Consider the following 22,480-nt stretch of genomic DNA (forward strand, 5'->3'; position numbering starts at 1 on the left):
CCAGAGGCACTTGATTGACTAATTTGAGAAACAGGATGTTGGATTACATAGGCCTTTGGACAGCAGGTGTCTTCAAATATTTTTACTGATGAGGGGAGGACAGCAGCGTATTTTAAGAGCATTGTTTTGCAATTATATTTTACACTTCATAATAACTATGGCAATGTTGTGAGCACAGTATAGTCACCCTTTGTGACGTGAAGGGATTTGTATGTAGTACAAAGGCCCATTTCCCTGAGTCAGAAAGCAGTTGTTCAGTGTGCCCTTTCAAGAAAGAAATAATAGGGTTTGCCTGGACGATAATAACATGTGTTCTGAAATAGAGGTGTCCCATGCCATAACTAAATAGCAAGACCTGACAACCCTGTTCAAATTTGTATTGAAACTGCGCCCCCAAAGAAAAAGATTCTGCAACTTTTAAAGAAGTTTATTCTTTTGTAGCTAACGTTTCCTAATGCTTCACTGGAATCTGTCGCATTTTAATTTGAATCCGTTGCTCTCCTGTCCACAGTGGGTAGAGTGAAAAACAGTTCTCCTTTCTTGGCAATATTTTAATACTACCAACATATTCCCTCTTAATCTTCTTTTTCTCTAAGCTAACATACCAAGCTCTTTCAGGGTTTCCTGATGTGATTTGTCTTCTAAAACTTTTATTATCCTCATAGTTCTTCCAACTTGTCAATAATGTTCTTTTTTGAACTGTGCTCTTCAGAACTGAATACAATACTCCATCTGTTATCTCCCTCATCCTTTCAGCCTACTCTCTGCCTACAATTTCTCTTTAAATTTTGTGTAATATCTGTGAAGCTACTCGATTCTCTTTCATGTTCCAAGGCTTCATTTTGCAGCCTACACAGCAGCAATATGCCTAAACTTCTCAGGGTAAAATGGCCACAGGGTGTGAGGGTGTGAGACACACATCATATATGCTACCCTGTGCTCTTTGAAAGATGGGCAAGAGGAAATGTAATAAAGTTTTGTTGAAGCATTGTGAAAATCTCCCCTTCTGATTTTTTAAAAATTATTTAGGAAGCTTTATATACCACTTAATAAAAAAATTTATTGTTTTTTGTAATAGTATAAAATATTCATTAAAAATGAAAATGAAAGCAGACTGCTTTTCTTGTAATGATCAGCATGTTTTAAAGGATCGTTTATCTATCTACCGTATACACATACACTATCTATCTATCTATCTATCTATCTATCATCTATCTATCATCTACCTATCTGTCTATCATCTATCTATCTCTATCATCTATCTATCTATCATCTATCTATCTATCTATCATCTATCTATCATCTATCTATCTATCTATCTATCTATCTATCTATCATCTATCTATCTATCATCTATCTATCTATCTATATCTATCTATCTATCATCTATCTATCTAATTAAAAAGCAAGTTCCTCTGACGGACTGTCCTATGGCTAGAGCAAGGAAAAAACCCAATCCTTGATTCCCAGTTTGAACCTTACAATGTCTGGTGTTAAGCAGATTTTTTTTCTTGTTTTTGATGGATGCAACTGTTCTGCTCCTCCTCTGCTTATTAGCAAATCCATATTCTTTAGGAACTGTATTCTGCTGTTTCAACCCGTTTGTCATAATAGTAAATATACATTGTCTTAAGATGTAACCACTACTTTAAGTTTTAAAAGTGGTGAAATTAATATTTAGTTTCTATTCTTGAGAATTATGACTTCTGCATCTTCTTGAGCAGTTTTAGCCATTATTGAATGGACAATGTGTGTTTCATATCAGTGGTGGCTATATGCAATCGTTTTAGCTAATTAATGCATGCAGCTTCAGTAATGGTGAACGAGGCATACACAGCTGAATCCATGCGCCTTGTAGAAAAATAAATGGGCCATATTTTCTTCCCAAGAACTCAGTTATCAGAGGTCAATGGGTCTTATTCAAGAATGGAGAGCCAAAAGAAGGCAATAAATGAGCTCCTTGCATAATTTGACATAAAGAAGCAGCATGTTGCGTAGAGCTGGTTGTCTGGAGCTGTAGTCCAGCATTTAAGTTTGAGAAAGAAATGTGGATCATAGCAATACTCTATGTAGGCATAGTATGGAATTATGGAGCACTAAGTAATAATTCTAGAGACTAAGAAAGATAAATTTAGTATTATCTGGAACAAGAGTGACACTTTGCATTCGAAAAGCTCCGAGCAAAGATGAACAAAATAATGATTAAAAATGGAAGGATAATTATTTCTTTGAAAGCGAGCATTAACGAAACAGTTTGCTGAACTGACATACAAAATTGTAGGTTAAAAAAAGCAACAAAATAGAGGAGAGATAAATGACAGCTTTCTTCATGGAAAATAGAGCATTTCTGACTTTGAGCTCATTGAGGTGGGAGCTACACACGTGATACAGGACTGTCACTGAAAAGTTTCAAGTTTCCCCCTCTTCATGCAGCAGGCAATTTCTACACATACTCCCACACCCCTCTCTATCCCACATTTTGGCAAGGAAGGGGTTTTATCTAAGGACACATTCCAGCCAGGCAAGATATACAAGTAGGTGCAAAGCTGGGCTGGTGAGGAATGTGGCCCTAGCAGAAGCCCTGAAGGAAAAATAAGAGAGGTTTAGAGGAGTATATTTGACTCCTGGGCCTAGATTTGCTCATCACTGAGCTAAGACAACTGGCATATTATAGGTAGTACATTTGGTAGTACATTTTTTTAGTGCACACTTTTAAACCTCCCTGGGACTCAGTTGCCTAACACAAAGTGGATTTGTAATACAGAATGGAGAATAAAAACTCTGCTGTTCATGTTCTCAGTCAATCAATCTACAGTCCCTTGAAGAATAAAAATCAAATGAAATGTCTGAAATTGAATGATATGTTAACTATTGTATCATTACTGAACAGCAGTCGCTTACTGTTTCAGTTATTTGTGTGGTGTGTGTGTGTGTATGCATGTGTGTGACAAAGCTTATTATATATATAACATGCTTCTTTATACAGTTCTCTAAGACTGTTGTTATATGACAGCAAACAATAGCTGTTTCAAGCATTTGTCATTCTACAGTTTTTTCCTCTTGCAAATCAAAGTGATTGATTTTATATTTTGATTGGCAGGGGCAGCGTGACATGTATTGGGAAATTTCCATTTCAAAGCATTAACAATTACAGTAAAAGGCTCACAGATTGCCTTAATATTTCTGTAGTTTTAAAATAGTTATTTCATAAGTTTAGGGGATTTTTTAAAAAAGAAAAAGAGAGAGATGATAAATGCATATATAATCATACTATTGCAAGTGTTGGACTTGTAAAATATCAGGATAATTGTACTGCTCACATTTGCAGCCATTTCCCTTACCTCATTGCTAACAAGAATTGAAAGGCTAGTGCATATCGTGCAGGGCAATTCATTCTAAAAAACTAGTACAGAGATACATACAGAGCTTGGATTCTAGTAAACTATTTTTGTGTGACATGAGCAGTATGTGTGCATATTATGCCCTATATTTACATATCAGAGAGAGCTGAAACACAGTGAGGAGCATGACCGCATGCAAACAATATCTACATCAGGGGTGGAGAAAAGGGTCTGGTTGGCAGGCCAGAGATATACCCCCCACATTCCCACTTGGGCCAAGTATGTCAGGTCATTGGGGTTGTCTTCCTGGCATCCCAGTGAAGTCAGGTGACCCATTTTGGCCTGTGCAGCTTAAAATCAAATTGTACAGGCAAAGTCCCAGCAGCCAGCTGATTCATCTCTACTTGCCCGACACTTGATGTCATATATGATACCAGGTATAGGGGCAGGTGGGTATAGCTTGACCAAAATGGCCTCGTGGGTCAGATGGGGAAATCTGGTGGGCCAGATGGAAGTAGGGTGCTCTCAAAGCCCCATGGCTGCCTCGGAGCTTCACAGCTCCCAAAGAACTTAAATTCAGGCTGCCTCTTTAATATAATAATAATAATAATAATAATAATAATAATAATTTACGGTATTTATACCCCGCCCATCTGGCTGGGTTTACCCAGCTACTCTGGGTGGCTTCCAACAGAACACTAAAATACAATAACCTATTGAACATAAAAGCTTCCCTAAACAGGGCTGCCTTCAGATGTCTTCTAAAAGTCTGGTAGTTGTTTTTCTCTTTGACATCTGGTGGGAGGGCGTTAACATAACCCCAAGTTCTCAAATTAAGGACACTGGAGAAGGAGATGAGGGGCGTAGTCTTCTGTCAGGCTTAGTGCCCACCTAGAAAATAACTTTTTCAGGCTTCCCCTTTTTACTTCCAATCATTGGGAGGGTTGTAGAAGGAAGGGTCTTGTCTACTGAACAGAAAACAACCCCCCCACACAAATTGTTTTCATTCATCAAACTTTTTAAAACATGCACCAATCCTTCTGAAATTTTGCATCATACTTATCCAGGGGCACCTTTGTGATGTTGGTATTTTCCTACAAATGTCCCCTAAACCACAGGGCTTTAATTCTATCTCACCTCAAAATCAAGTTCAAAAGCATGTAGCACAAAGCTACCTGTACTTGCACCGTTAATTAGGCCTGACCTAGCCAAAATGAATTATAGTCTTAATGTGGAGTTTTAAAGATTTATTTAATGCTTAATAATATCTCTGTGTCACATAAACACAATGTTGTTGGAGTTGGCATGAATATAGATTAGTGCAAGGACAGACATCTATCTCAAACATAAAGCATGTCGCTGATTAGTTTTGAAAGACTCTGTTAATAGTAATACATTTCATTTCTATATTCCTGTACTTTTTCATTTCTAACTTCAAAGCAATATTTTATCAAAAGCTGAGCTAATATATAAAATATCTCCCACAAAAGTCTCTCCATAACGGTTTCCAGGGATTTTGATAAGAAGCAAAAGATAAGCATTTGATGCATCAAAGACTTAAGTGAACCAGACCACCTTGTAGGCCCTTTTGGCATTCACTCCTGCGTAGTTTATTTTTGCTTCTGGTTATCCCCACCCCAGCATCACAGCATATTGAGGATAGCTTTTTTTCAGCACCTTTCTTACCTCCTCCTCTTGCAGATGATGGATGGGCAGGCAAGCTCTTTCAGAGTCAGCATTAATATGACTTACTACCTGTATCATCTTTGAAGTTTAAGTGTGAAAATACAGATCCTTGCGGTGCATTTCTCCAGAGAGGGTCTCATTTGTGTAACACCATGCCTTGTAACTCAAGTGCATTGCTATATTTAGAGCTTCCCATCACCAGCAGATCAACAGGCTGTTGTTACACTCAAATCGACTTTGAAGGACACTTGGCTGAAAGCCAGCACTCTTACTCCCCTCCTCCTCTCCATCTCTTAAAAGATACTTAACATCACAGGTGGAAAACATGAGATGCTGCCGAAGCCACCAAAGACCATTCAGCACAATATGCCTGACCTTTTTAGGCTTAACATTAAATCCTTCTTATTTTTCTCATCACATCTTTCAATCCTTTACTCCTTCAGAAATAAATCTCAGTGACTTTTAAAAGTTAAATTTCACTTTAGAAAACCACCTTTTTGATTCAGGCAATTTCCCAGGAACCTTCCCCATAAACCTGGGATTCTGCACAGTAGCAGGTAGGATAGGGCCTGCAGAAGAAAATGCGGTTTGGGAAACTTTAAAAACAGTTATTTGATATCACAGAAGATCACCCTTGGAAATGCTGCTAAGGCCTAAATAAGCTGCATATATTGTGGCAAACTGAGTGTGCAGTCTCCTTGATCCAGTAATTCTTTATGTGGGCTGTTAGCATGCTTTATTCTTCCCATCTCTGAGGTGTCAGGCTTGGAGTGAAAGAGAAGAAGCTGTCATGACATGTTTGGGAGACAGACCAATGCAATGGAAGATTCCGAAAAGAGGCTAGACATGTAAGAGGCCTGGATTGCAAATCCTATGTACCTTGGAATGAGTTCTTTTCAGCCTACTTGCTTGTAAGAAAACACGACATGCCCTTCTTAAAATTCCCTGTTCCCATCAAATGCTGAATACATTTCTCCCACACTTCCAACGATCATACTTCCGTGCTTTGTTTTTAAATCTTCCCACATCAGTGCCTATTGCATAATATTTCTTACTCCAAACATCATGTTTCTTTGAATAAGCTTAAGAAGTTCCTGGGACTGCCAATGTATTTGGAGTGGTCTATGAAAGCTTACAGGACACACCATCCAGCTATAACTAAGTCCAGTTCCATAAGTGACTAAACTATGTAAGGACACTATACAGACAGGGTGGAATCCAACTGGTGTCCTTGCACACATGGAAGGACTTATGGTTCAGAAGAGGCATCTAGAACAGGATGGAAGGCAACATGGGAGCTGCAGGGGGAAGTGGCCTTGGCAAAAATCCAGCCATACACAGAACAGATGGTAGTTGCTGGTAAGTCTAATTGTACAGATCGGCTGTTGGACATACAAGGGGAGACATTACATTTTATAAACAGGTGTTCATAAACAGTCAGAGCTTACTGTATTAAGCATCCCTTAACAAGCATGTGTGTGTAAGAAACTGCCTTATACTCAGAGCATTTGCCCACCTAGCTCAGTATTGTCGGTACTGACTCACAGCAGCCCTCCAGCATTTCAGACAGGACTCTTTTCCCAGAGGTATCTGGAGATGCCAGGGTTTAAACCTAGGACCTTCTGCATTGGTCTGCCACAGAGCGATGGCCCTTTTCTGAAGGTCATGGGTTTATACCAAGGTGCTAGATTTGAGGACTTTTAATCCAAGCAGTATCCCTTTTACATGCAGACTATATCTGTCTTGTAGATATACTTGTGGTGGATTGAATTGGTCAACCTGTGTTGGCCCATGCACTGTGGAGCGAAAAGAAAAATGGTCTAAGATGGAGTTACTCATGTGACTAAACAGTTTAATGGAGATACCATTGCATTTTAGATATCACCGAACTGTATTGTTTGTCATACAGGCAGATTCAATTTGGTTTTCGTGCACATTCTGTCAAGTTTCTAAATACTCCCTTACCCTTCCCTATAGTTTTTGCTTATATTTATGGAAGCAATATGCAAAATGACTATGTGGTTTCTAGCTCTTGAGAAAATATCTGTTTTATAATATTCTCAATCACATTTGCTAGAGCTTCTGAGCACACGCTGTGCTTTTTCAGCCTTTGTAATTTATTATTTCTATTCCTTGGTTTAACTATATATTTTTTAAAAAATAATATTTATATTATTTTGCTCATGCAGTTGGAAAACCTAATGTGACAACTACAAAGCCAATAAGTAAGTAGTATAAATTGTTGTTGTTTTTTGTTTATAGGTTATCAGTGATACCTAGTTCTCACTGAAGCTCTCTTCATATGACTAGTCTAGATACACCACATGTGTGTATGAATAAAGCAGGAATTCAACAGCAAGCTCAGTTCTTGACCTGTGCATCATTAATTGCTCACAGGAATAAATCCTAATGCATACTGAGAGCATGTAGGTTCTGTTTGTTTTATTGGAGACACTGGATTGGATCCAAATTGGCCATCTGGCAAAGGGCTTCTTCCATTCATGGAAGGCACTGCGATCCAGTGGAGGTTCCCTTGCGCAGGAAGAAGGATGAGAATATTTGCTGCTTTCTCTTCCCCACTCCCTGCAGCCACTTGTGCCACATTCTTATGCTACTCTAGACAGGCCATCACACCCCAAAATGAAAATATGGATCTAACGCCCCCCCCCCTTTTTTTTTTGCTATGTTGGTTTGCATTGTATTGCACATACAGATAAAAACCCTGCAAAAACCTTATGTGCATATTCTTGCTCATTTGAGTAGGCACATGGCAAAGAGAGAGAGAGAGAGAAGACAAAAAACCCCACCAGGGTTTCTGATTATCTCTGTGTGAACCTGTTCACATGAGTAATTGAATGGATGTGAATAGATTCAGGGGAAGGACTTCCTCCTGTATTCCCATGCTCCTCTTCCCACATATTCAGTTGCACGAACAGGGCTTAAAGTATACTACTTCAGTCATGACAGCTCCAATGCCTCCACACCATCACTATCCCAACACAAATGAACATAGGAAATTTGGTGTCCGGGAGAAGGAATCTGGCCTAGTCTATATCTTGACACCTAGTTTTTCTATATGTAGGGGTTTTTAAAAATGGTATGGGGAGCATCTGAATATATAAGTACCATCTGCAGCCCAGTACATTGAGTAGCATGTATACTGTTTTACAGGGTATAGTCCTCTACTGGAAGAACTGTCTGAAGACATTCCTTTATTTGACTCTATTTTAAGGGCTGGCCAGTCCAAGCCCAGTTTAAAAGCTAAAGAACCATAGAAGGGGAGGAGAGGAGGTGTTTTAGGTTTTCAACCACTAGTATTCAGACAGCATTCTCAGTAGACACACAGGTTACTGTCCATATCTTTCTCACTGCAGTGAGCTATACTATATTTCTCTTTAAAAGGATAGTAAATATTTCTTAATTTACACCTATACATATACATAAGCCATTTTAATGTAAATTTGTGTCTCTTTTATCTATAATTTTTTGGCAATGTGTCAGCGACCACGCCAGATGCTGCGGTTTACTAAGCTTGAGTCAGGAGCTCACACACATTCTTCATCAAACTCATTCCAGGGTGGGAGCAGGGGGGCAATGCAAAATAAATATCTTCTACTTTCAAAAGTTGCAGGTGTTGCTAGTCTAGCGTTGCTCCAATAAGACTACATGGTAAATGACTGCTTACCTGAACAATAAGCAAACCTATTGGAATACAATTGCTTAGAGGTACTCTCATTTTCCTACTCATATTGAGGCCAAACTTAGATTCACAAAATGTTTAGGGGTATACATACCCCTGCGTCCTCCCAGGGAAAAAAAGCACCAGGGATACACAACCTGATTCAGAGCTCCCCATGCACACACCATATTCTCATTTGGACATCTTGCCCTGTCCTATTAAATTCAAGGGAAGAAACAGATTGATCAATGCAAGGGGATGCAGGCATCTGCTCCCCCCATTGAAATGAATAGGGAAATGGCTCACTGAATTGCAGCCCTGGCATATATTGGTTGGAATTCAATGTGGTTTTTAGTGGGTATGCACATGGGGATAAAAGTCTGCTCGTGCACAAGACATACCCACCCTTTCCACCTCTGCAGGCCCCACAAATGCTCCCTAAGCCAGTTCTGGAGTTTCCCCCAACCCTTCAGAGCAGATTCAGGGGACAGGGGGAATAGAATGGGGGAAAGTTTCATGGCACAAGCAGACCTCATTCCACACATGCAACAACCTAGTTGAATCCTGCCCTTGTGTTGATATGTGCTATCAACTTGGCCAGGCAACATTTGCTACCTTTGCATTCTTTCTGGGTTTCGGTCCTGTTAAGGTCTTATTTTTCAAGTGTGGAAATTGATCCTCAAAATAAAAGATCTATACATTTTAAGTGAGACATGCATAGTGAAACAGTGCCTTTTGCATTTATTCCTTAGAAGAAGAAAAGGCGAAAAAAGTGGTTCAACAGAAGAAAGCTATTCCTGAAGTTAAAACAAAAGGTAAGGTGTTTCTCTTTTAAGATGTGGCAATTAATTGACCTGATGTTCAAAGAACTCTGCCTACTGTAATTCCATAAGATGCAAAGCCAAATCATCACCTTTTGATTCATGTTTTAGAAGTGGAAGAAAAGAAAAAGGTAACACATGAAAAGAAAGTTATTCCTGAAATTAAAAAGAAAGGTAAGCTATCTGCACAAGTATGACATTGCTAGATCATTACTGAACTGAATTTGTATGATGGATACTTGCCTTGTTGGATGGATTCAGATAAGCAGTCACTTTAGCCCCTTCCTCTCCTCCCCCTGCCCCTGCCCCCCCCCCCATGCAGGGGTGGTGCAATGGAGCTATGTTGTTGACCCCAGCATTGCTGCCACTTACCTGAATAGGGTGGGTGGTGTGGTAGTGAAGTCAGGCCTTTTTGGGTGGACTAGCAGAGGCAATCTGGTGCTCCCATCGATGTACAGGTGCAATGCTGACCTCACCACTGACCTGCTCCTGCACCATCCAGGTAAATGACAGCAATGCCAGTGTTGGGAGGGCAGCTTTGTGGCAGCATCCCATTGTATTTGCCACACCTAGCCCCATGCCCCAAATCTTCTCCATAGCTCCCTCAAGCCCTCTGGGGCAGATTTTGGGGTACACAGTGAGGCTGGGGAGGGAATGTGCTCTGACGATGGTGTCGATTCTGCTGACAGATTGACACAGCTGAATTTCACCCATAAAGAATGAAGCATGTGGAAGCAATTTGGGTATAGTGCTGACCTAATTGTGTAGTTTTGCCTGGTAATGTACTGTACATCCACCTGGCATTAAGGCCTTTAAATATGGAGTGATTTGGACTGTTTTACTGGGCTTTATGTATTCTACAAACTTTTTTGTAAGCTGTTTTGCATTTGTTTTATAAAGAAAAGCAGGATATGCATTTCAAAATAAACAAACACATTCATTGGAACCAAGATGCAACAAGAAACTATGGTTTAGCACTACATATGCATGAGCACCAGTGAGCCTTGGGGTGGAATACAGAAGCGCTCTCTCTCTCTCTCTCTCTCTCTCTCTCTCTGTCACACACACACACAGCATCCCCTTTGCTCCTATGACATATTTGTCTAACTTCTATGAAACCAAAAATGGTACACGGGGTCCTTATGACACGAAGCCATCTTTTTATCTGTCTCTTAGAAGCAGAAAAAGAAAAGGATGTGGTAACCCATGAGAAGAAGGTTGTTTCTGAAATTAAACCAAAAGGTGGGCTGTTTGAAGGTGCTTGTTTTATATTTTATTATTCAACCAGTTATAGTTGGGGTGGGTGTGTTGACGTCAGCAATAGCATACTGTACGACATGGGTCAGCAAACTAAGGACCGCGGGCCAGATCAGGCCCAATTGCCTTCTGGATCCGGCTTGCGGACAGTCCGGAAATCACCGTGTGGATCTCCAGCATGCACATTCTTTCCCTCTCCCTCCCACTCTCTCCCTTTCCCTCCCTCTACCTCCCTCAGCAGCGGTGGCAACACCTCCTCCCTCCCTCCTCCCTCCTCCCTCCCTCCTCCCTCTCCCTGCCCTGCCTAGAGGAGGAAGGGGGCTGTGCTTTGTTGGTGCCAGCAGCAGCAGCGCTTGAGCAGCCGCAATTTTAAGCAGCCCCTCTCCGGAGCCCTTTTGCGTGCCGCTCATTGTCCCTTCGCCGCCGCTGCCACCAGACCCTGCTGCTCACAAGGCACAGATAAGCAGCCATCAGGGCTCGTGGTGCTCTTGGGTCATCCCCCCCCCCCAAAAAAAATATAGTCCAGCCCCCCACAAGGTCTAAGGGACAGTGGACTGGCCCACTGCTGAAAAAGTATGCTGACCTCTGCTGTGCGATATATTCTTGCTTGCACAGAAAAGTCATGTTTGTTGGGTGATTTCTGTCCCCTTTTTTGTTGAAGAAGCCCAGTCAACTGTTTTTGTGGACAAAATGGTGGGGGTGTTGCTTCTCTACCATGCAAATATTGGTATAGACATATATCAAATGAGGTACAATACTACTTTCAGGGGACTATTCCAGGATCCCACTAAAGATAGCTCTGCTAGTTAAACTGTTTCTAGCTATGTTATAAGCTTCATTTTCCCTTAAGGAATGACAAAAGATATCAGCCCCAAATTCAGAGTCTCCAGGCCTCTGTTCTTCAGTTCCCATTTCATGTCATTTGGTCTAATGTCTTGCCTTGTACACCTTTGTACTCTCCATTTTATCATTCCGATATTCCAAATTAATAAAGTGTCCTGTTAATTTCACTGTCATGAAATAAGGATAAGGGATTGCCATAAGGGATGCCCACCTTCTTCATGTGTGCATTGAGGCACACTTAAGGTCAAACTAGGCAAGATGGCAGCAGAATAATTTATTTAAACTGGGTCTGCCCACTCATACTGTATATAAAGCAGGGGGTAGAAATCTGATTTTTTAAAGCGAAAAGGGCAGCCTGGATGAGCATATATTGATTATACTCCCACCCAATATATTGATTATACTCCCATCAGCAGGGCAGAAGCCTGGGTTTCTGATTGTGTTTGAAGCCCTTCTGGGGGGTGGATTGAAAAATGTGCTGCACATCTAACCCATAGTGGTGACCGCCTCTTTGCCCTCCTCCTTGTCAATCAGAAAAGGACTGGGAGGGTGGGAAAGATAGTGAATGGAGAGGGACCTAAGAGAGAACTTTAATTCTCTGGTCCACCCAAAATGAATAAAGGGTGTAAGCCCCTCCGAGGACCAAGGCATTGTTTTCAGAGCCTCCCCAGTTTGCCCACCTTCTGCCCCAAGTGCTGTGATATCTAGGTCCCATGTAGCACTCTGCAGTTAGAGCAGTACCACACAAGTCATGGCTTCCCCAAAGAATTCTATACGTTAATTCAATACGTTAAGGGTGGTGAGAGTTGTTTGGAGACCCTTATTCCCTTTACAGAGCTACAATTTACAGAGTGGTTTAAAAATTGACTACCCTTTCCAGGGGAGGCTCTGATCATAACAACTCTGGGCACCCATAACAAACTACAGTTCCTGGGCTCCATGAAGCCATGACTATTTAAAGTGGTATGGTACTGCTTTAAATATATAGTGCAGATAGGGCCCTAGTTTGACCCCGAGGGATCTGGATTGGGAACCTTGTTCTATGACTAGGAAACTAAAATAGTCGGGGAGAAGCTATTTAGATCAGAGAATGTCACATTTTCTTCCTTGTGCTTGGTTGAATGCACATTGAAGTGTGTGATTCATATTTCTAGCATATAAAATGGCTTCCTTTTAATTATTTTTTAGAAAAAAAAGAGGAAAGAAAGAAAGCTCCTGAGAAGACAGCTGTCCCCGAAGTTAAAAAAGCAGGTAAGAAATATCAATCTGTCACTCTCTTCTCTGAAATCCCATTATTATATGTGTACATTTTTAGACATTAAAAGTTTAAATTAGGTAGGTATGTAAATTATGAGCTCATTAAATTCTGATTTTTTTAATGTTATGAATTCAGTGTTTTTGACAGAAATGCTTCTCACTTTTATCTAGTTTTCTGCTTTATAGCTAAACTGCATTTTAATATGTTCTTTATTTTGTTTTATAGTATTAAATATTTTTGAATTGCTACACCCTCTACATCTACAGCGCAGGTCTGCTTAGGCTTGCAATCAGTAAAACAAAATAACTTCTAGGTGTCAGTTGAAGATTTCTGTTAGGAGAGTGACATATGCAGGCAGTTCTTTAGATGAAATAATGAGCGTAAAAGCCAAGTCCTACATAAGAATAACTATGAGCACAATACCAACCAATATACTTAGTTACCTAATGAACAGAAGGAAATTGATATGAATGTTTGTGCTCACAGATTTAAAAGGTAAAGGTAAAGGATATCTGTACAGTTAAGTCCAGTCAAAGGCAACTTTGGGGTGTGGCACTCATCTCGCTTCAGGCTAAGGGTACCAGTGTTTGTTCACAGACAGCTTTCTGGGTCATGTGGCCATAATGACTAAACTGCTTCTGGCACAACGGGACACCGTGACGCAATCCAGAGCACACAGAAACGCTGTTTACCTTCCTGCTGCAGCAGTACCTATTTATCTAGTTGCACTGGTGTGCTTTCGAACTGCTAGGTTGACAGAAGCTGGGACAGAGCAACAGGAATTCACCCCATCATGCGGATTTGAACCGCTAATCTTCCAGTCAGCAAGCCCAAGAGGCACATTGGTTTAGACCACAGCACCACCTGCTCCCTTTGCTCACCTTTACCTGCTCACAGATTCATGCTGCTTTAAACATGTTAAACTTTTTTAGCTGCAAGGACATCCGCAAACATCCAGCAACGACATTTCATATAGATGCAAGCTTTTGCATGTGCATCTTCTTGTGGCACAGTAGCTTCATTCATAAAAGGGTGCTGTGCATAATGCCCATTGCTGGATCTCTGAATCCACCAGCTGGGGCTGGTGATAAATATCTGTGCACTTAGTGCTGAGCCCTGCCAGCCTCAACTGTGCTGATCACCTTGGGAGCACTAGGAGGAACCGGCAGAGGTTATATCTCCCTCCCATATACTCAGAATACTTGCATTTGGTTAAATTGTTCCATCCTACCCACCAGCTATGCTGATAGTTCCTGGAGATCATTTCATTTTAATTTTATTATTAAGAGCCCAAGGAGATGCTGTAAATACTGAATACAGTGGTACCTTTGGTTACATATACTTCAGGTTACATACGCTTCAGGTTACAGACTCTGCTAACCCAGAAATAGTACCTCGCGTTAAGAACTTTGCTTCAGGATGAGAACAGAAATCGTGCTCCGGCAGCGCGGCAGCAGCAGGAGGCCCCATCAGCTAAATGGTGCTTCAGGTTAAGAACAGTTTCAGGTTAAGAACGGACCTGAAGAACAAATTAAGTACATAACCAGAGGTACCACTGTAAAGCCATTTAGCTCAATATTACGGTTGGCTCTGCAGGGTTTTAGACATCAGGCTTTCTCTGCCCTGCCAGGTTCTGCATGCGAAACATCTGCTCTTAGTTTTGACACTGCTGTAGTTTACAACCATTGAAATGTTTTTATCTTTGAAGATGACTCTTGAGTTTTGCCTTTGCTGTTCAGCAGTCAACTCGAAAACCACATAAGCACCACACTGTTTGGTTCCGTGATACTTAAATAATAACATTTTGGTGTTGGGCAGTGAGGTTGATGGTCCATGGTCTTAAGTGAGTGAACTGGGTGTCTAGCCTTCATGTCAGTTTGTTAGTGGATGTATTAGCCAAGTATGGTTGTTTTTGGAGGTAAACTGGTGTTACCTACCTTGAGTCAGTTGCCAAAGCAAAGGTTTCCTAGTCTAATTCAATTTATGTGTGTAAAAAGTCATCTCAGGACTGGATCTAAATCCCCCCAAAGTAGATGTTCTCAGCTAAGATGCAGCACTGCATCAGTTGCTCCTTCTGCTACCTCAGGATGTTGTAATGGCCACCAACTCGGATGATTGTGGAAGAGATTCAGATACATTCAGGAAGAATAAGGCTATCAACAGCCACTAGCTACTATTAATCTCCAGTACTGTATTAGAAGCAGCATGCCTCCGAAAAGCAGTAGCTGGGCAACACAAGCAGGACAGTTTTAGTGTGTTCATGTACTGATTGTGGACTTCTCATAGACAACTGGTTGGCCACTGTGGTAACAGGATGGTGAACTAAATAGGCCTCTGGTCTGAACCAGCAGAGTTATTGCATTCTTAAGAACTTCCTTGTTCAATGCAGAATTGGAGTCAGCCTTCTATGTGTATCCCCTTCCAAAATGCAAAGAGCTACCTTCAGTATTGCAATAAATGGGGAAGCCATTCATACCTGTAGCAGCTGATCTCCTATGGAGATTTGGGGAGTGTCTACACAAATTCATTCCCAGTCATTACAATATGTTGATATAAGCTCATGCTCGTTGCACAAAGAAGGATCTTATTGAAAGTGCATTTTAAATTCCAGAAGGCAAAAAAATTAATTGAGAAACGGCTTTTGTAACATTATGTAAATGTCATATGTAGATATTATAGTATAATATAATTTATAACAATATGGCTACTAGGCATATATAAAAATTGGTTTGCCTATGTGGAACTGAAGCTCTTTTTTTCCACACCAGTCCAAAATCGTGACAAATTAATTCAGCCTCTCCATAGCTACTAAGCCTATGGCTGTGATTTACAAGCAAAAAACTAAAATAAAAATGACAGTGTGCTTGCACTTAAGCAATAATAAGCTTCAGTATTAGACATGATTTACCCAGATTTAAGTTTCATTAAGCGGGGGAAGTATATTTATTTACATGCAAAGGAGTTTAGCACTGTGAGCTGTTAGTTTTTCCATTTATTTGGAGTTTTAACTCAACAAAGGCTCAGGCCTCTCAAAATGTAGTATTTGAAAACCATGCAGCTAGATGTTAGTAAAGGTAAAGGTACCCCTGCCCGTACGGGCCAGTCTTGACAGACTCTAGGGTTGTGCGCCCATCTCACTCAAAGAGGCCAAGGGCCAGCACTGTCCGAAGACACTTCCGGGTCACGTGGCCAGCGTGACATCACTGCTCTGGCGAGCCAGAGCCGCACACGGAAACGCCATTTACCTTCCCGCTAGTAAGCGGTCCCTATTTATCTACTTGCACCCAGGGGTGCTTTCGAACTGCTAGGTTGGCAGGCGCTGGGACCGAACAGCGGGAGCGCACCCTGCCGCGGGGATTCGAACCGCCTACCTTTCGATCGGCAAGCCCTAGGCGCTGAGGCTTTAACCCACAGCGCCACCCGCGTCCCTCAGCTAGATGTTACCTGGAACATTTAAAATACATTAGCACTAAAAACAAATGCCACTGAAACCATTGCTACAGCCATTTAACCCTTATCCAGCTAAAAATCATAAAGGCTGTCGTTGAAATCTAGAAACAGAACTCTCTCCTAACCTTACAGAATTGTCCAAAAAGACTTCCTGGGTCACAGTGACAACCACCATCTATTTTCTCTAACAGTACCTGAGTTAGTGATGCCACAGAGCGTTGTTGCATCTGAAGCATTTTGGAAGCAGTGGTGGACTTTGGGCTCTCGAATTTCAGCAGCACCCTGTATGGTGCTAAAATTTGGCAACCCCTCCCCTCCCCACCTCTCACACTCTTTTCTACAGTATTGTTGTGGCACCCCCTTTAGCACATTGCCCAGTGCGACAGAACCAGTTGTGCTACTCTGAAACTGCCTCTGCTGGAAAAATATGACAGCCTACCTGACTGCTGATTGCAGCAGTTTGAAGTGGTTCTTCAAAACAATCCCATTTCCTTCTAGACGTTTTATCCATCCCTGAATCTCCCAAATTTGCTAGAAAAGTTTCCAGTGAACCATTTCAGTCTGGCCTATGCAAAATCGCTTGGTACACAGATCTTCCTTCCCCATGATTAAAATACCTTTGAAAAGTATGCCGGGGACTATATTGCTTACTTACTAAGCTGCATTCATCAAACTGCTGACTTTGGAACAGCCTCACTAGGGAACCATGCAACGGCCACAACTTGGTCTCTTGATTCCAACAGTTGTACCCACATATGAATTAGTTGTGAATCATCCCTTTGGATTGCCTTTCTAAATGCATGCTCACATCAATAAATAGTAATGTTTTCGTTGAGACTTACTAGAAATATTATACTGGGAATAATGTAAGTCTAGCAGCAAGAAGCAAAACACTGTGGTGCCATAAATAATAAGAGTTCTTAACAAAAGTGACACGGAGAATGCATTTTACTGTAATCCATACAAATGGCAGTCAATGAATTGAATACAGAAAACAGCTATATTAAATGCAAGTGCTACTATCTAGCTGTTTCAGCCACATGATCTAACCAATGCACACATCTATGTGCTTCTGAAAGGCACAAGTCTGAAAAAGGAATAATAGGCCCTTGCTCAAAGTGAAAGACTTTGGCTGGATCTAGACATGTATTTAAAAATAACGTTACAGGAAGATACGTCATAAAGCTCATAATGACCGCTCCCCGCATAAAACGGGGGGCGCCCTTTGCATGGACACGCGCAGCCCCTGGATCTGGAGCGGCTCCATCAGCATAGGCTTGGCTTTGCCTTCCCTCAGGTGGGATACCTGGAGGTCTCCGCCTACCCCAGTCAGTTGTCCAATCCCACCTGGGGGAAGCGTTGCCTAGGAGACAAGGGCAGGTAGGGGAGGAATAACTTGCCCACACAATAGAGGGAGGATCTTACCTGGGAATCCTCACTTGGCTCCAGGGCTTCTCCCACCCTACCCACCCTCAGTTAATGCCTTATTTTGCAGGTTAACTTTTCTTCACAGGTATGCGGGCACTGCTACATTAAGGTCGCTGTCAAAGGGCCGGAAAGGAATTTCCCTGCATTGGCAGGTTTCACCTTTCCCGTAGCAAAATGTCACAACTTTGCTTGTTCAGGCCTTGGGCGGAATCCTTTTGTCCATCTTCCTCTTTGCAGCGGCGATACCAGGGTTCCCCGTTAAAGGGATTTCTGAAGGGAGGCTTTGACCGTATGCTGAAAGGTCGTCATTGCTCTCCCCTGCGGCAGCGGCGTAACGGGGGCGGCTATCTCTGCTTGAACATATGTTCTCCAGAGCCGGCCCATCCCCCCCACACACACACTGGATAACCCTGATGCTCCCTAGGTCCCCGGCTGGGGACTGGGGAGGGAGAACGCCCAATGCCTGAGCCAAGGTCTACCCACATTTGAAATTTAATAAAGTTGTGGCCAATTTAATCCCATAGCACGTTGTCTTGAGTCGTTATTCCACATGACGGGGGGGGGGGCGCTCGGGATCTGGGGACTCCGCCAGTCCACGCAATGTAAAATCCCATAGGCTATTTTTGACTGCTCCACAGCGCTATCTGGTGTCACAAGTTTCTAATTCAGTTATAACAATATACGTTAATTAACTGAGTGTAGCTGCTTCCCTTGGTTTCTCCCGTGAGGCTGTGGCAGATTGGCAACTTCCCAAGGAAAATCTGAATGAAGGTCGTGGTATAAAAATACCATTAAATAGGCACCCAAAATTCAAAAGTTACTTCTGTGTGTTCTGTGAAAGCAGCAACAGAGAAATCCCAGACACCTTTAATCAAAAGTAGGCACAACTTTCCTCATGGAGCCTTACTCCTTAGTACATGTGCTCAGGATTACTTGCCTATGATGGCATGAGTTTTCATAGTTAATTAGATGTAGAAGTGGTGTATTAGTTTGTTTCTCTAATCTGCTTCACAATATTTTTTTTCAAATGAGTACTTAGAAAATGTACCTTTCCAATTCTGTACTGCCTTTTTAAAATGGATCATCAGAATCAAAATTTCACAATTTATTGTATTTAAGACTGCATATTATGTAAGAATGCAGTTTTCGCCCTTCATATTCCACTTGAAGAGAATTATGCAATACAAAGTAAAAGTATTCATCTGTCTAGTTACTAACAGTTAATGACTCACTTTCCAAAAGAATCTGCCAAAACACAATATAAGCCACCCCTACAGATCTGTGTTTTTCTTAATTTAATAAACTGTAGTATTAATATATATATATATATTCTAGGTACACATGCTGCATATATGTCACACTTTAAATAAATTCTCTCTGTTTTGTTGATTTGATACAGCAATAATTCTTGCCACATTTACCCTTCAGATAATGCAGTACAAACTGCACTTTTTAATGTGTGGTCATAGCAACTAGGTCTCATTTCCTGAGATGGTTTGTGGGATTCTTTTAGATAAATTGTTGGTTTTTATTTGCAGCATTTTGCTAAAAACAAAGGAACGCAATCTGTCAAACACAGAAGTATAAACGCTGCTTCTGACAGGAATTTCACCTTAGAAGCTCGTTAAAACTTCTTCAGTGCTTGTCTTATTCTGTTGCATGCCCCTTGGAGGGCAACACTGCTAAATAATTATTTGTTTACATCCCTTTGGTTGTGCACCAGTTCAAAGCCAGAGGTCATTGTTTTCTCAATGATTTGAATACAAAGATATTCTCTCTCTCTCCCCCCCCCCCAGTGGTTATCAATACTTCACCCCACTGTCCCAACATTCTGTTGTGCTTATATGACTAAGACCTGGGGAATTTGATATCTCCTGGTGTATATATTAGAAAGGCAGACAGAGATGAAAGAACTACTAATCGTAAGAGTGGGGGACATGGTAAGATGTGACCCAATCAAGATGGAAGGGTTATATAAGGATAACAGAGTAGCCAGAGTGAAGCGTCTTAGTTGGAATAAGGTTTGTCTATTTGTTAGGCCATTGTCCACACTCTAATTGTGTTGTGGCCTCTGGCTTTCCGCAAGAGTTGCTAAATCAAAGTACTTGTTGGGATTGATACTGTGTCTGTGTGTTTAATGGCTGATATACAATCAACTCTCAACTTGCATGGGGGTTAAAGCCAAAATTGTGTATAGTCAAAACAGACTCTCTCAGAACCTCCGATTGCTCATACCAGTGCCACTGAATACTCTCCATGCACCGCCAGATACTCTCCCAAGGTGAGTACAATGGATGGTGCAATTGCCATCTTTTCCCCGTCGCAGATGCCAACCCACTTATTATTATCATTATTATATTTATTATTAGCCAAGCACATAAAGCTGAATTCAAGTTGTGAGTCTGTGGTACATATGCCAGAATATACATTTCTTGTGTTTAACAGTTTTTATTTATTTATCATGGGTTATTGAAAAGATTTTGCCAAAGGAAAGAAACTTTGCCCATTAAATCAGCACATATTATCCGGTGCAGTCAACTCATGCTGGTAAATCAATTTGGGGGTCTGTGGAGAAGATCAAATCTAATTATGGAGGCTGTGGAGGAGGCCAAGGGCATGGTCTCAGACACATGCACATTGATTTGTCCCCATTGAGTCATCTGCACACAACTTATATAAAGAAGAGTTAGGAATATAGGAACATAGAAAGCTGCCTTAAACTGAGCCTAATGAGACCATTGGCCCACCTTGCCCAATACTATCTATTTCTACATCTGATTCAGATGGGGGGGGATTAGAGCCCACATATTAATAATACCTCATCCCCCAAATCTCTTATTGACAGAACCAGTGGCTTCATCCACTTCTTTATCATCTTGTTTTTATTATTAACATTGTCATTACATTTCTAAACCGCCCGTCATCTGAAGGTCACAGGGTGGTTTACAATATAAAAGCACAAAAATAACATATAGATGTTAAGTAGCATAGGGAATAAGATTGAATCAAGGCAGTCTCAGTAGCAAGGCAATGGGGAGAAGCACACTAGCTCCTCTCCCTTTTGTCATCATTTCAGTTGCCTTTCAGTTGCCCTAAATGGCTTCAGCCCAGTGTACCTGAAGGAGCGTCTCCACCCCCATTGTTCTGCCCGGACACTGAGGTCCAGCGCCGAGGGCCTTCTGGCGGTTCCCTCACTGTGAGAAGAAAAGCTACAGGGAACCAGGCAGAGGGCCTTCTCGGTAGTGGCGCCCGCCTTGTGGAACGCCCTCCCATCAGATGTCAAAGAGAGAAATAACTACCTGACATTTAGAAGACATCTGAAGGCAGCCCTGCTTAGGAAAGCTTTTAATGCATGACATTTTAATATATTTAATATGTTTCCATTCTGTTGCAGTTTGGTTTCTGTCAAATTATACATCAAATAATAATCTGCCAAATATTATGTTTCTGTCATGCTGTCGGCTATGCAACACACATTACATAATTTACACTTCTTTAAATAAAAATATAAATATATAAAATATAAAGGAAACGTCTAAACAATGTAAAAAAAACACACCATTAAATATGCATCATTTGTGAACTTCTAAAAGCCTACGATGTGAACAAACACCAATTGTATTTGCTCGGTTGATTCCCATTTCTGATCACAGATGAACCTGGAAACTGCAGGTATTTCTGCTTAATTTTCCATTTTTGTTGGAATTGTCCCACGTCTCTAGGATCTTGCACACTCATCTCCACTGGCTTCCTCGTGTGTTTAAGTTACTTTTATAGGTAATGCCTCAAGTCTTTAAATAGTGTGTTCATTCTCTCTGTGTTACAGCCACTAATTTCAGTGAGGCTTACTCATGAGTAAGTGTGTGTAGGTGTGCAGCCTTTGTGCTGTATTGTGAGGAGGATGAGAGAGAATAAATGAATGAATATGGGACTGATGGAAGATATATCACTTGCATGCACAAATATCTACCGATTTCCCAGTTGTTTTCCTTTTTTTAATCCTTCATATAGCATTTCGCAGGCAGAACCTGATAATAAAATAATAAAAATGCAGCTTGCTGAAAGGAGGACCTCCTTCAGTTCAACATCTGTGCTAAAGAAAAAAACTAAAGGAAGGCGATGCTGCGTCTCTTTGTGAAGACTTTTTACCCTAATGCCTCCCTTGGCAGGAGTTCTCTTTAATATTGATTGTGCACTATTATCAAAGCAAAAACTAGCAGTAACCGAAGCCTGTGTGATGGAAGGATTGGAGGAGGTTTTGAATTTCCAGGGCACAAACACAGGAGTGTGTTGGACTTGGAATACTAGATAGGGGTCAAAGGAGGTAAAGAGCGAAGTAGGAAGACTCTGCTGGGGGAACAGATGGGGAAATAAGCAGGAAAGAGCTTTCATATAAGTGAGGGGAGGAAAGCATAAGTTGTTACAGACTAGCTTTGAGAAGGCAGAGACATCTACAGACAGAAAATCTATGAAAGGAAAGAGATGGCGCTCAGTTAGAAAATACTGATTTCTTTCCCAGGGTTGAGATATGTGAAGACAGGAGTCAATTATAACAGCTTTCTTGCTCCTCTTCTGCTATCTGCCCTGCCAAATTTCACATATGCTGGTTGCTTCTATGAGTTCTTGCATTTCATACATTAGCCATCTTTCCTTGGAAAATATAAGACTATTTTGACAGGCAGTCACCTAAAATATATTTTTTTTAAGAAAAGAAAAT

General features: G+C 41.2%; 1 protein-coding gene across 17 annotated transcripts in view; it reads left to right on the top strand.

Annotated features, from left to right (window-relative positions):
- The window catches only part of TRDN (triadin), a 165,223-nt gene that overhangs the window by 83,433 nt on the left and 59,310 nt on the right, over nt 1-22,480 (top strand). For all 17 annotated transcript variants that reach the window (XM_083434895.1, XM_083434896.1, XM_083434885.1 and 14 more), the window contains 5 exons: nt 7,217-7,252; nt 9,459-9,521; nt 9,639-9,701; nt 10,704-10,769; nt 12,816-12,878. In XM_083434895.1, the coding sequence (XP_083291021.1) occupies nt 7,217-7,252; nt 9,459-9,521; nt 9,639-9,701; nt 10,704-10,769; nt 12,816-12,878 (291 nt within the window). The remainder of the gene's footprint in view (nt 1-7,216; nt 7,253-9,458; nt 9,522-9,638; nt 9,702-10,703; nt 10,770-12,815; nt 12,879-22,480) is intronic.

The sequence above is a fragment of the Podarcis tiliguerta genome, assembly GCF_965153285.1.
Source record: "Podarcis tiliguerta genome assembly, chromosome: 3".
Taxonomy (NCBI): domain Eukaryota; kingdom Metazoa; phylum Chordata; class Lepidosauria; order Squamata; family Lacertidae; genus Podarcis; species Podarcis tiliguerta.